The sequence below is a fragment of the Acartia tonsa genome, chromosome 6 (assembly GCF_053477335.1).
Source record: "Acartia tonsa isolate MP-2025a chromosome 6, ASM5347733v1, whole genome shotgun sequence".
NCBI lineage: Eukaryota > Metazoa > Arthropoda > Copepoda > Calanoida > Acartiidae > Acartia > Acartia tonsa.
The window spans coordinates 37068735-37083376 of NC_137265.1; the positions used below are offsets into that span (position 1 = coordinate 37068735).

At 32.7% G+C, this 14642-nt stretch overlaps 1 protein-coding gene across 1 annotated transcript; it reads left to right on the forward strand.

Annotated features, from left to right (window-relative positions):
* The first annotated feature begins 369 nt into the window (after nt 1–369).
* On the forward strand, nt 370–13503 carry LOC145322547 (uncharacterized). Its single transcript, XM_080164645.1, has 18 exons — nt 370–487; nt 2764–2834; nt 3461–3521; nt 3768–3834; nt 4440–4526; nt 4898–5043; nt 5632–5674; nt 5944–6011; nt 6319–6357; nt 7506–7527; nt 8927–8973; nt 11174–11228; nt 11351–11494; nt 11796–11845; nt 12325–12448; nt 12599–12649; nt 12988–13056; nt 13349–13503. The coding sequence occupies exons 1-18, from the start codon at nt 397–399 to the stop codon at nt 13371–13373; spliced, it is 1260 nt and encodes a 419-aa protein (XP_080020771.1). The 5' UTR covers nt 370–396; the 3' UTR covers nt 13374–13503.
* The last annotated feature ends 1139 nt before the right edge of the window (nt 13504–14642 follow it).

The window sequence follows — 14642 nt, forward strand, 5'->3', positions numbered from 1 at the left end:
CCCCCCCCCTTGGACGTCTATGTAAGAGGGCATGCATTTAATCTACAAACTTTAAAATAGTATTTACAAGCTACAAAATGCAAGCTTTCGCCTATAAAAGAAGATGAAAATATTGACTTTTCGTCTATTGTCTTATCCCTTCATTCAAGACACTTAAAGTCTGCACTATTACGCAAAATTTCACTTTCCTTACATTTTATAGAAAAAGAAAGTTTTAGCAAAACATCACGTTTTTTAGGGAGCTTAGCACTTTCTAAGAATTGACAAAATAGCTACATCACAAGGAATAAGAAATTTGTTATATGTTTTCTTGCTAAACATTAAGATCTTAAAAAACATTATTATGCTACCTATGATCTTATTTTTGTTTGATTATTTTTTTCAGTATGTCCAAAAATGAGGGGTAAATCTGTAGATATGGTTTTCTTGTTCTTGCTGTTCTTCCTGGAGGCTAGCACAGCTGCACCTCAGCACAGAAGTGGCACAGGTAGTTTTAGTGTTCCAGTGTTCTTCCTGGAGGCTAGCACAGTTGCACTTCAGTACAGAAGTAGCACAGGTAGTTTTCATGTTCCAGATGTTATTCCTGGAGGCCAGCACAGCTGCACCTCAGCATAGAAATGACAAAGATAGTTTTAAGTTCTAGATGTTATTCCAGTAGGCTAGCACATCTTCACAGAAGTGGCACAGGTAATTTTCGTGTTCCAGATCTTCTTCCTAGAGGCTAGCACAACTGAACTTCAGCACAGTAGTGGCAGAGGTAGTTTTTTACCTTCTAGATGTTCTTCAAAGAGGCCAGCACAGCTGCACCTCAGCACAGAAGTCGCACAGGTAGTTTTCATGTTCAAAATGTTCTTCCTGGAGGCTAGGACAGCTGCACCTCAGCACAGAGGTGGCACATGAAGTTTTCTTGTTCTTGCTATTCTTCCTGGCGGCTAGCACAGCTGCACCTCAGCACAAAAGTTGCACAGGTAGTTTTCTTTTTATTGCTGTTCTTCCTGGAGGCTAGCACAGCTACACCTTAGCACAGAAGTGGCACAGGTAGTTTTCATATTCCAGTGTTTTTCCTGGCGGCTAGCACAGTTGCACCTTAGCACAGAAGTGGCAAAGGTAGTTTTCATGTTTCAGTGTTCTTCCTGGAGGCTAGCACAGCTGCACCTCAGCATAGAAATGGTAAAGGTGTTTTCATGTTTTAGATGTTCTTCCTGGAGACTATCACAGCTGCACAGAAGTGGCACAGGTAGTTTCAAGTTCTTCCTGGAGGCTGCACCTCAACACAGAAGTGACACAGGTAGTTTTCATGTTCCAGTGTTCTTTCTGGAGGCTAGCACAGCTTCACCTCAGCACAGAAGTGGCACAGGTATTTTCAATGTTCCAGGCGTTCTTCCTGGAGGCTAGCACAGCTGCACCTCAGTACAGAAGAAGCACAGGTAGTTTTCATGTTCCAGATGTTCTTCCTGGAGGCCAGCACAACTGGCTGCACCTCAGCACAGATGTGGCACAGGTAGTTTTCAGGTTTCAGTGTTCTCCTGGAGGCTAGCACAGCTGCACCTCAGCACAGAAGTGGCACACATGTTGTTTTCATGTTCCAGCTGTTTTTCATAAAATACATAACAGCTGTGGTTAGCACTACAGTTTTTATAAGGCTGATGATTGTTGTAAGGTATAAACATATGTGCACACTTTTTCATATCTAAATATGCCTATCTTGACAATTTTTAGAAGATTATTAGATTTATAAATGGAAGATACTGCGTGTTTATTTCAAAGCAAATATTGTATATACACAATTTTATTTAAACTCTGTGTGCATTTTAAAAAATACACCAATTATCTTAGAGCTTCTCTTCAACTTATAAACCTTATTTTATAGTATAGGTAAGGTAGATGTTTTAAAATGGTTTCCTATGGTGCATAAGCAAAAACATTATTATATAAAATCAAAGGAACAATAGTCAAAAAATTGTCTAAACCTCATAGAAGATCCGTGTTTATGGTGTCTTTTGAATTTCTTATTTTCCACAAGAATAAATGAATCACATTCAACCTCGCCAAAATATGTATATCCAATACTATGTTCGCATTTTGAACAGAAGACATGTGATTGGTTCATTTTAGCGGCGAACTCAGCTATTTAAAATTTTTGTATGTACATATTATGTAACCATACTGAATGAACATCCTTGTTAAATAGATTAGTACAAAGACAATTCTTTTAATGTAAGGATATTGTTGAATATAATAGCCATATTTGGCAAGCATTGTTTAGAAAGAATTTAATTGTTTACTGTCAATCTTTGTTTACAAAATCCGGATAGTGATTATGTAAATAGAATAATAGATGAAATTTCATAACAATTTATATTTTTATGAAAAAGAATGAAAATAATTTAAAAAATCAATGCCCTTATTGAGAAGAAAAATTATTTGTACTTTTTTGTCAGTATTTTTTTAGAAGGATCAATAAAAATAATGTATTTTTTATGTATATGTGAAATAAGATTAAATAAAATAATTTGAAAAGCTCTTTTATCATCATTTACAGCAAGTTCATATTCTCTATATATCAACTAATACACTTAAACATAATCCCAAATCAATTATAAGAAGTGTTGATCTTTTCAATCTAGGATGCATGACCCTCTAAAAAGTCTACAATTAAATAAGAATTAGATATATACTATTATAAATGAAAACCTAACATTTTACAAGTTTAAAGATTGTTGCTGATAACCTGTTTTATGGATAAATTTAATTTTAATGTAGGAAGAAATTATTTGATGAACACAGAGACAACCACTGCCCAGGGTACCTTCAAGGGTTATGCTGTTCCCCAGGTATATTTCTAGTAGCATAGTTACACTGTAATTAGTTTCTGTATGTATGGACTTCACTGCCCAGGGTATGCTGTTCCCAAGGTATTACATGTCTAGCTACTCTATAATTAGTGTCTGTATGTATTTACACAACTACCCAGGTAACTTTCAAGGGTTATGCTATCCCCAGGTATACTTATTGCTACTCTATAATTAATGTCTGTATTTACGTACACCACTGCCAGGGAACCATTAATGGGTTTGCTGTTCCCAGGTATAATTAGCTTAGCTACTCTATAATTAGTGTATGTATGTATGTACACAACTACACAGGTAACCTTCAAGGGGTACGCTGTTCCATCTTGTAACTACTCTATAAATAGTGTTTGTATGTTTGTTCACATCTTTACAAGGAGTATGTTTTTACCCAGTACACTTCAAGTGGCATAACTAATACTCTACAATTAGTGGCTGTCTACAAATTTTCAAGAACCCATTTGTGTAGCCTTTCTGTCAACATGTTTCCTATGGCAAACTATTACAGATTCAGAACCTTTCTTAAGGAATCCTTTGTGCATAGTGAAGGATTAAGTGGACCTGTTAATTAATAAAAACATTTGAATAATAATAGATTTATGATTATTCAGAGCACCACTCCACCTCCTCCTCCGACACCACCTCCTTGTCCTGGATATGATATTGGACCAGGTACAGTTTAAAGGAACAGCAAACTTAAAACAGAGGTGCCAGAATTTGTATATATATATTGTATTTGTAACATATTTTTTACAGTAAATGGCTAAATTTTTTCGGTGTAAAGCCTATTTTCGTCCTTTTTTATTATATCAGAGTTGTAGTCGAAGAAAATTGAAGTAAAGAAACGGGATTAATGCAATATAGTTTTCCTTCAGTTGTAATATCCCTAAAGGAATATCTTAATTAGTGATAGTTTAGGTGCATTAAGTGCCCCACCCGGAATGGCCACTCCACCTCCCCATCAGAAGGGATACCAACCTCCCAGGTAATTAATTAGTATAAACACAAACTTAACTTTTTTAAATTTCTTACTTAGGTTAGGTTAGGTTGAGTAAGATACCAAATATGAAAAGGGAAAAAATATGTTTTTCACAAATTTAAAATTCGGGAAAATGATTTTTTTTCAAACAGATAGACAGAAACTAAACTATTTATTTAAAATGTTTCTCATTTAACAATTTATCTATTATCACAGTTCCAAGTAAAGATAATCATTATTTTTAATTTGCTCTTTAAAAAGATTAAAAACTAAGAAAATCAAAATCTATATTATTTAGAATTTGATTATGTAATTGTTCATAAATTTCTTTTAATGATGCACTATTGGAGACAATTTAGATAACAATTACATAACATATTTTATATAATAAGGATATGATTAGCCATCCTATTTCTTCTTTAGTTAGATGTTGAAAAAAAATATTTTTTACATTACTTGACGAATTAGTCCTTTTAACTTTAAATTGAATAAATAAGCCTAGAAATAAAACATGTTTGATTTTTCGTATTTACTGAATATTTGTAAAATTGTGTGTTATGGATGTTTCAAGTCTTAGTGATATTTGTTAAAACTTAAAACTACAATGTCAGGTGTCCTCCTCCCCCAACCACAACTACAACTACTACCACAACTACAACAACAACCACTACAACTACAACACCAAGACCACCACCCTGCAGGATTGACAAAACTCTTTCTTCTTTCTTAGATTTTTATTGATCCATTTTAACAGAAAAAACTAACTTTTTATATTCTATGTGATTCTGCTCGTTTTAAATATGCAACTTATTCCCCCTCCCCTCTTGAAAGCTCCATATTAAAGAAGTAGCAGGAGTAGTTTACTTTAATTTGTTTAAATATGTTTTAAATGAATAGTTTTGTTATTTATAGTTTTTTGCCCTGCATGTTCTGCTGGAACAATTTATATTTTGTATTGTAACCAGATTTTAAACAAATAGAGGAACTGACAAAAGAAAAAAACAATTGACAACATGTAAAAAAAAATTATATTACTTTCTTCTTGTATTTGAGTTTTAAAAATATTGATCAGACCCTTAACAACGACCCTGCCCCCTTGTCCCACAACTCCCCGACCCCCCTGCCCTCATACAACAACAACCCCTCCGCCTTGCATGCCAACAACATTACCTCCATGCCCCTTGCAGACAACCACCACAGAAGCTCCTATCAAAGGTAAAGCATTAAACTAAGGTATAAACAAACAAGGATCTAAAGAGATAAGACAATGGCCAATAAATTAATGTAAATCCACAATGATACGTAAAATTTCCTCTTCTGTAGATTACAATTATTGATTGAAACGTTGTTACACTCAACCTTATATTTCATCAATCAAAATTCATTTAAAGTCCCCATAGTTGTTATGCCAACGATTAAGAAAACGTTATTAATACTTTGGGGTCTAGTGTAATAAACAGCCCATTGTCCCATTCCTTCCTGATAAACAAATATGTCAATTGATATTTTAGTAATATAGAAAGTCTTTTTTGATAACACTCATTAGGCTGCATGCAGTCGCGGGTTGCTTATAAGAATGGTTATTTATCCCATTGTATTATAGACAGCTTTCCGCGAATAGTAAAATGAAAATTATAAGACTAACAAAAGTCATATCAATATTTTAATATTTATTGAAAATTGTCTGTAGTACAATGTTATACACAATTATTGAGGATCGGTTCTAATCCAGCGGATATTAATCGGTTTCGAGGTTATATTAGAATAAACATTTTCTTTGTTTTAATACAAAATTAATGATAGGATATCAGAGACCTGTTAGCGTCCAGAGACAAGCCAGGGACAGGTAACTTTAAAAAGTTTATTTAGAAAAAATACCCCATACAATATTTCTTTTATTCAAAGTAGGAAAAATACTCAATAACAAGATTTTTTAAGTATGTATTTAGATCTTTTGAAGTACATTGGCTGGTATAGCCTGGTCATAAAAACTGTCTAAATTGCTGAAAACCGGTTTTAATCCGTACCACGGATATAAATCGGGTTTGGATCCGCACAGGAATGGTTTTTAGTAAAATAAAAAATATTAATTCAAGTTCTCTTCTTACTTTTCAGTGGGGAAGATGGACCAGTTCCACCCCCTTCCTACGCCAATGGATACCAAGGGGATGCTCCCCATAATGGTAAGAATTATTATTAAGCAACAAAGATTGAAATTGATCACGTGATTTTCAGCTGTCGTTGGGGAGCAACACATAGTAGAATTGCCGACCTTTCCATCTACCAAGCTTCCAAAGACTAATGTAAATCTTCCCTTTAACTTGTGTAATAATCCATTGAGTCGTTGCTTGATCTTAGTTGACACACAAACATAAAAACTTCCTATTACCTTTATAAAACAGTTAGAATTAAAATGATTTTGTAAAAAGTTGAATTATAGAGAGGCTTCCCATTAAAAATTAAACCAAATTTAATATTAAAATAATTTAGATTTGTTGAATATAAATTCTGACGTCCATGGACCATCTCTAGGAAAATATTCATTAATACTTAACCCGGAATAAAATTAAGATTATTTAATATGAGATATAAGTTTTCCGGAATTGTAATGTAGGGAGTAGATTTGAAATCTGCATCAAATTTTAAGGATTTTTTATAAAATTCGTTTTTTGTATAATTCTTAATCTAAAAGCGGAAATACAAATTAAGTTAATTAATTTTGGCATCTGTGATTGGTGGATTTAAAAAATCTGCGCTCAGATTGGATGTCGTACATCATTCAACCAATTAGAGCGCAGGTAGTTTAAAATCCACCTATCCTATTGGTCAAAATTAATTAACTTAAAATGTATTTTCGCTTTTAGATAAAGAATTTTACAAAAAACGAATTTTATAAAAAATCCTTAAAATTTGATGCAGAATTCAAATCTACTCCCTACATTAAAATTCCGGAAAACTTATATCTCTTATTATTTAATACAACATAATAAGAAGATATTCCAGTATGGCTACGAAACCAAGTAATATCCGGTAGATTAGACCGGTTTTCAGCAATACTGAAAACTCATGTATAGTCTCGTTTTCCACGAATATTAAAATAAAAATTATAAAAATAGTATCAGTTTTGTTAGCCCTGACCTTAGGCCTTTCGGGATTTACAAATCTTAAAATTTGTCATTTTAATATCCACAGAAAGCTGTCAATAATATAATGCGATAAAATAAATAACTATTCGCAAATTTAACACCAAAGGAGTAAAATATTTAGTTAATAAATAAAGTATATTAAACTGGTTTCGAAAATTCTGAAAACTCGTTCATTGATTCGCTGGCTTTCTCACAGTACATTATTGAGCGCTGATGACTTACCCCCCCCCCTTTTCGAAATTTGAAAATAATTGGGCTGTAGTTTTTCTTTAGGTTGTTTATTACTTTAGGTCAGATTAGGTTTTGGGTACTGAGCACCCTGGCAGTTTTTTGGCACCAACAGTACAGGCTCCAAAAGGTTAATGTCCCTTGAGGGGGTAAGGCATACAGAAAAACTACCCCCCCCCCCTTTGGGGCACTTTGGGAATAAGCAACATATTTAACGTAAATTACCCTTTCCCTGCATCCCTAAGTTGACAAACCAATTTTTCTTTAAAACTTTAATTTAACTTCTTTGATGAATATGAAAATTAGAAGCTATTAATCGCCTCAGGTAAATATTAAAAAGCGAAGCTACTCTATATACAATAAGCTGGGTTGTCTGTTGGTCTGTAAAGCAAATTCTGAGAGTTTGTTTACTTGATATTTTTAAATCTTCTGTTATCTTATTTTTCAATATAACTCTATAAAATTTTTGCCTAACTTTTTAAATTGATCAAATTTAGCTCTCTAAGCTTTAGACCAATAAGACTAAAAAGGACTAATTAAACAAACAAAAAACTTCGCTATCATTAAAGTTAATCTGCCTTGTAATAAATACTTAATTAAATATTATTTTTAGACAAAAAATCTAGAATTGTTTTCATTGATCATAAGAGAAGGAAAATACTTTTATTTTTATCAAAAATATTTCAGAATAAAAAGCGATTTTTCTATTTTTCTTTTATTCTGGCATAGGAAAAATTTAGTTTTATGCATTCTTTTAAAAATGTACAATTATAAACCAAATTTATTGTAATTCAATTTTCGGTTTGAAAATTGAATTATCCAGACATTAATATTTTCTGACTTAATTGTTTAAAACTTTTGACAAGATCCCATAATTCGCAAGGGGCTATTAATACAACCCCCTTCCCCTTAAAACACATATTAGTAATACTTTTTTAGGTAATTTTAAAGAGAACCCTTCAGCTATAGCCCCTCACCTTTTGACAGAGTAATAAACAAGAACAAAACTATGAGAAAGTCTATTGATGTTTGTCCGCTGGGGATATAAGTGACCCTACCATCTTGTAATATATTAATTTTGTCCTATATATCCTGAGAACAAAGGTTTTAATTATAATTCTTAATAATAAATTGTTTTAAACAGTTTAAGTAGAATCAGTTTTATAAGCCGTGGACATACCCCTCCCTCCACCCCTTAATCTTTTTAACACTAGCTGCGACGCCCTTTGCATCTAAAGGCTCTGTACTTTATGGGACAAAGAGTGACTAAAAGATAGCTTAAAACCATCCCAAGATTTAAATATGTAAATAAAAAAGGCTAAGGCCATCACAGGACCTGTGTGAAGCATACATAAAATAGAAAACTCAATCGGTTTAGTAGTATCTGAGATCTTAAGCTTTAGACAAAAAAAACTTACTACTTTATAGAACAGTATATTTCTACCCTAGGAATGGAACACAGTAGGTATCCTAAAAAATATATTAGCCTAAAAGGAGTAACACAATAAAAACCCTTTCAAACTTTAATAAAGGTAATTGTGTTTATTGGTTTAGACTCAACAATTGATATTTCCAGGCGCGAAAAGAGTAGTCATTTTGCGAGAGATTTGGACAGGGATATGAAGATAGGTTTATAGAAGCTGCACTATTAAAAACTTTGCTGGAGAGGGGAGTTATTATTATTCCAGTAGTAATATGAAATAATCTATTTCCAAACATTTTAGATCCAACCGACGAAATTCTTTATCCTTGTATAATTCTCTGCAACGAGGTAAGATTTTTATCCGGGATCTAGAGAGATAAGACAATGAATGATAGATTTATGTACACCCGTATGCAGAGGTAAATCATCTGTATACCAAGCTTATTATCATTTTTTTCAACCCGCGACCGTGCCTCAACACGTAGTGCATCCGCTCGTCGTCGGGAAGGTGATAGGTTCGAATCTCGGTCCGACACCGCGTCATAACTAAAGACGTTAAAAATGGTTGCCACTGCTACTATGTCAGATGCGCAACGTAAATAGTTAGAGTGGGGGGAATGCCTTGGCCCAAAACAGGCGCAGCTCGTTACCATGCACAGTTTGGACTTCTCAGACAAAGGTCGTGGATCTCAGAGAGTTGGTTGTCTGGTGGGTGAATGGACGCTTTACACTGCAATCATAAGCGGAGTGTGTTTCAAGGTGCGTGGAGAAGAGATCTAGTACACGAAGCGACATCTAGCCCCCTAGAGTCTTATCTTAATCTTATACCAAGCTCATCGGTGGAAAAGTCTAGACACTACTATTTTTACAAACCAAGCAATATTTAATGAAAGTACCAAAAGTTAACGTGTTTATAAAATTTTGGGGACACGTGTAATTTACAATTCAATATACGTTTTTGTACGATACTATACTGTAAATGTAATTTAAAAAAAATAAGTAATTTTGGCATCAGACAAACTTTAAACCATTTATATTGGTGGACACAAAAAATTAAATTTAACCCTTAATGATAAAGATAAATATTTATTATTATCATTATATATTTAAATCATTGAATTTAATAATAAAATTTTATAATAGATTTTTATAAAACTAGAACAAAAAGATAATTGCATTTTACATGAATAGTCTATAAAACGCTAATAATTTATAATTAATTTCTTCCGTAAATCTGTCTTTTAGATTTATAATATTTATAATAACTTTCTTTTTTATTGTCAGATATAAAAAATTCTAAAATGCTCAAATTATAATTTACATTTTAACAAGTAGAATTACAATATTTTTAAAATAGCACTGCGATTGATGGTACTTGCTTACATGTGGTAGACTGGAGCACCGAAACCCCCCCCCCCCCCCCCGCTTAGTTTTGACAAAAATCAAAAATAAGTGGGGGGTAGTTTTTTAATGTCTGGAAAACGGCAAGGAGGAAAAGTGCTCAGCAAGGCAAAGACTTAACCCCCCCCCCCCTTAATTTTGAAGAAAATCAAAAATAAGGGGGGGGTAGTTTTTTCACTTTACAACACGCCAGAAAGTTGAGTGAGGTAAATCAAGAAAATCCGGTATACCAGAGGGGAAACCTTATTACAGGGATATTCATGTTTTGGGGCATAATTTCCTTATTTATTGACTTTGGCCAGTAAAAGGTTTTAATTTTGCGCAAAACTAAGCGGGGGGGGGGGGTTTCGGTGCTCCGGTCTTCACATGTAAGCAAGCACCCGATTGATTGCTATAAATCTGGTTTTCACGATATTTTAGCTAGAAGTCATTGTCTCTCCAATTCATATATCCATAGGTGGTTAGTGACAAATCGTTAATAAAATATTTGTCCTTGTTTTAAAAATTCATAAAATTTACTTAACCGCCAATTTTATAATTGTTTCTTCCAAAATCATTAATTTATAAATTGAATATAATCAATTATAATAATTTGAATTGATAAGATCCATTCAATTAAAATAGATCACTAATAATAAGCTTTTTAGCAAAATTATATCCTTTTCCAATTTAATTTATTATTTAATTATATAAAGACTGAAATCAGGAGGAATATTTCACATGAATAAAACATTTTATCTTCAATTTTTCAGCCAGTTTAACTAATCTAAAATTTTCGAGGAGGAGTGATAATAGTTGCCCAACTAAGATCAGGATACAGTCTACGGTCTACAACAAGCAGATTTGACACAGCACAGAGCATACGATGCCCAGATTGTAAACTTAATGCTCACACAACTGAGCATCTTTTTAATTGCACAGCTAAGATCACTACACTCACCCCCTCTGACCTCTGGACGCAGCCCAAAAAGTGCTCAGAATTCCTTGGGATATGAAGTGACAACATCTGACCTCCAGATGGTTAACAACAACAACAATAGTGTTCGGACCACCTAGCATGAAACTAAAGACGTTGAAAATTGCTCATAATATGCTTTGAAAGTCGCGTGACGTCAGTAATCAAACATTTTTCTAATTATTTTTCTAGGGGATTTGCCGTCAGACAATTTGAACAGTTATTCTGAACAAGAGCCAACATCAAGGTAAAAATTTGAGAGGCCAAAAAAATCGAAAACCGCATTTTTTAAATCACCCTGTTAGTTGGTACAATTTAGGAAAAATATAAACCTCTGTTTATTGGGATTTCATTGGAATTAATTATCAGATTTAACCGAAGATCGCCCAATCACGTGGCAGCAGCTGCAGCCAATGAAAACCCCCAATTTGCCCCACTGGATCAAAACCAACCAATCAGAAACCAGAACAGACGATTGGATGCAAGAAGGCTAGAAGGACACCATATTTCCAGGTAATTATAACTGTAATATTTGCATCTGATAAAAAGTATCAAAATTTTTTTGCTATGTTTATGTTTTTGATAAATCTATAAATGTTTATTTTAATGAAAATAATATCAATATCATCCCAGGAATAAACATCTATATAAGTAATTCTATCAATTTCATAACCCATTTGTTTACAGGAATTTTCATGCAGGCATAGGACAATTCTATTTAACATATTCAAATTATCATTTGAGCTATCTAACCATCAAAGACTGACACAAAGACTAATTGAGTTAACGTATTGATTGGCTATTTGTGTTTTAGACAAGGTGCTCCAGGACCAAGATATGCACAGAATCGCCATCAACAAACAGGTAAAAATAATATTTTTATCAAAAAGATTTTTATCTAAGTAAAAACTTGTAAAACTTTAGAAGATACAAAAAGTATATTGTTCAAAATATCTATGTAAATTAAATAATGACAAAAATAGTTTTGATCAAAATTTTATCTTATAATGTTACATCAGCTGCCGCGCCCCTGGCATCAATGGGTTCAATATGCATAGGGAAATGGGTGGGGTTTGTGTTCTTCCTTAAATGATTCATCTCCACCCAGTTGTAACCAACAACTGAATTATTTCTAAACAATATTTGGTAATTTCAGCAGATTTCTTCATCATTTTGGAGGGCAACGTTTTTGTAGTAAAAACGACCTTTTTATCTGCCCCCGAAATAATAATTTAGATTTATTTTACTTTAATAAATGTGACTGATTTTGTTTCTTATAATTCAGGGAAGATTAGTTCATTGCCAATGTCCTGTCTCTGTTATGATTCATTTTTTTCATTAAGGAGTAAACAAGAGAATGTTGACACTAGCCCTGGACCAAATGTTGGGTGTTTCTTCTCATGGTGGTAATAATGATAGGCATATACAATTCACAGTTCAGGATTCAAATCAAGATAGACACCATAACAGGAACAGAAAATTGAAATGAAAGAATTGGCAATCAAAATATTAAGAATGGCTGTATTAGAAGGCATTTTGTAGATTTTCAATTTTATTGGTTTATGTAGACTATATATTATTTCACAAAAGTGACTTTTTGTTAATATTCTGTTTAACCAGACATGGAATGAATGGGGCTGCGACCGCAGATGAAAACTCGCATACAAGGTAAGTTAATTCAAATTTAACCTAACAAATATTTTTCATTCTCAAAACAAATAATATTAGAAGCTACTCTATAATTTACTTTATCTATACGTTTACCCGTCCTCCAGGACTAAGGGAAAATGTGTCTTGTTGTTTGGTATTTCAGATAGACTGCTGATTTCTTAAAAGATAACTCTTACCAAAGGGCATTCAGTAAACAACTTATTATTTCTTGTTAAAAGCAGTAGCGTGCACAGGGTTTTGCAAGAGGGGCGCGCAAAACGTAACCATAATGGTTGACAAACCCTTACGTTTTGGAGTCAATTGGTAAATCTTCAAAGTAACATTAAAAATTCTAGATATTCTGAGATACAAAATGATTCTCCTGTCCCCTCGTATCAGCCAGAGGAGGTGGTTCTAGGTGGCAGGTAAAATTTTCATTTTCAATTATTTTATAAAATCATCTAAAGGTTGATAACCCTACTTTTTTGGTCAGGTGGGGTATGGGATGTTGAAAAAAAGTATCTGATTTTTATATTCCATTCTGCCATTTTTCAAACTCGCATCATCACTTATTCTTTAACAATATTTTTGAAATTAGGGGGGCAGGATAATTTGCAGCAAACGCCCTAGCAAACCTGAGAGTATTTTTGTGGTTTGTTAACCAACATGACAAAAACTTAGAGTATAATATTACCATATTTTTCATATTTTTTTCAGGCCGTCCTACAGTGGAGCTGCTTAAGAAATATCAATCAGCTAAAAATATTAAAATTTATTTTGTAAAAAAAAAATTGCATTTTAAATTTTTTCAGTGAAAATTTGTATTCTACTCTTCATGTTTTTATTATTCTCCCTGATATTATCGAAATATTTTACTTAATATAAAATCATATTAATAACAATCAATATATATTAAAAATAATCATTTCTGCCATAATTTTGTTGTACATACATAAATAAATGTTTTATTTTCTTTTTTTTTGCTTTGTAAAGTTTTCATAAGTAGATTTAAACAAAATTACAACTTATTATCATTTTTAGAGTTTATTGAAATCTTTCTGAATATTCTATTGGACGAAAAATTTTAATGGATTTGTGCTTTCTTGTTATAAGAGAGCATTTTTGTGTGTAATTATGTAGGGTTAGAAAAAATTCAGTAATTTCTGAAGAATTTTCTACTAGGTAGTTATGGGATCATTAGCATTCAGGGAAAAATATTTGAATAAAAGTAACCGGATGTACTCAGAGTTCTTTTCAATCGATGAACCAATAAGGTTCTCCTTTACAGTGAAGCAAGGAATGTTTATAACCATTTTGAGGTAGGTTACCATTATCCTTTCATGGTAAATGACCCATTAAAAAAATAACCCCCCAATCTATTTCTTTTTTTAATCTTTTATTTTTTTGTAAGAAAATATTTTCCCTTACTTTTTTACTAAAAAGTATTTTTTTGTATAGATAGTATATACTGTCTAGTATGATTATGTTAGGATGTCAATCAGTGACCTGTCCATACTTTAGGAATTTCATTGTAACTCCGCCTTTTTAAACATTTTTAAAGCCAAGCTTTCCTATAATTAGGGTCTATCGGTCCGTACGTCCGTCCGTCCGTCCGTAACGAATATTTTTTTTCGTTAATTTAGGCATGTTAAAATTTCCCTATCAATTTCAAACTTTGCATGGTGATTCCTTTAGTAGTTAGGTACGATTTAGAAAGCGTAGCAACTCTATAATCATTACCAAAATGTCCGTACGTCCATTTTTTTACTTTTTCAACAACAAATTTTCATGTGATCTAATCATCCGATTGATCTGATTTTTGGTATATTGATTCCTGGGACAACAAAGTATAATGTTATAAGCGAAGCAACTCAATAATCAAGTCCTAGAAATATAAGTATGTCCATAAACATTATCCTGTATCAAGCAGTTTTTCAACAAATTTACTTACAATTTTGCTTTGACTCTAATACATTTAATTTATATTCTGATTATTCAGTTCTGACACTAT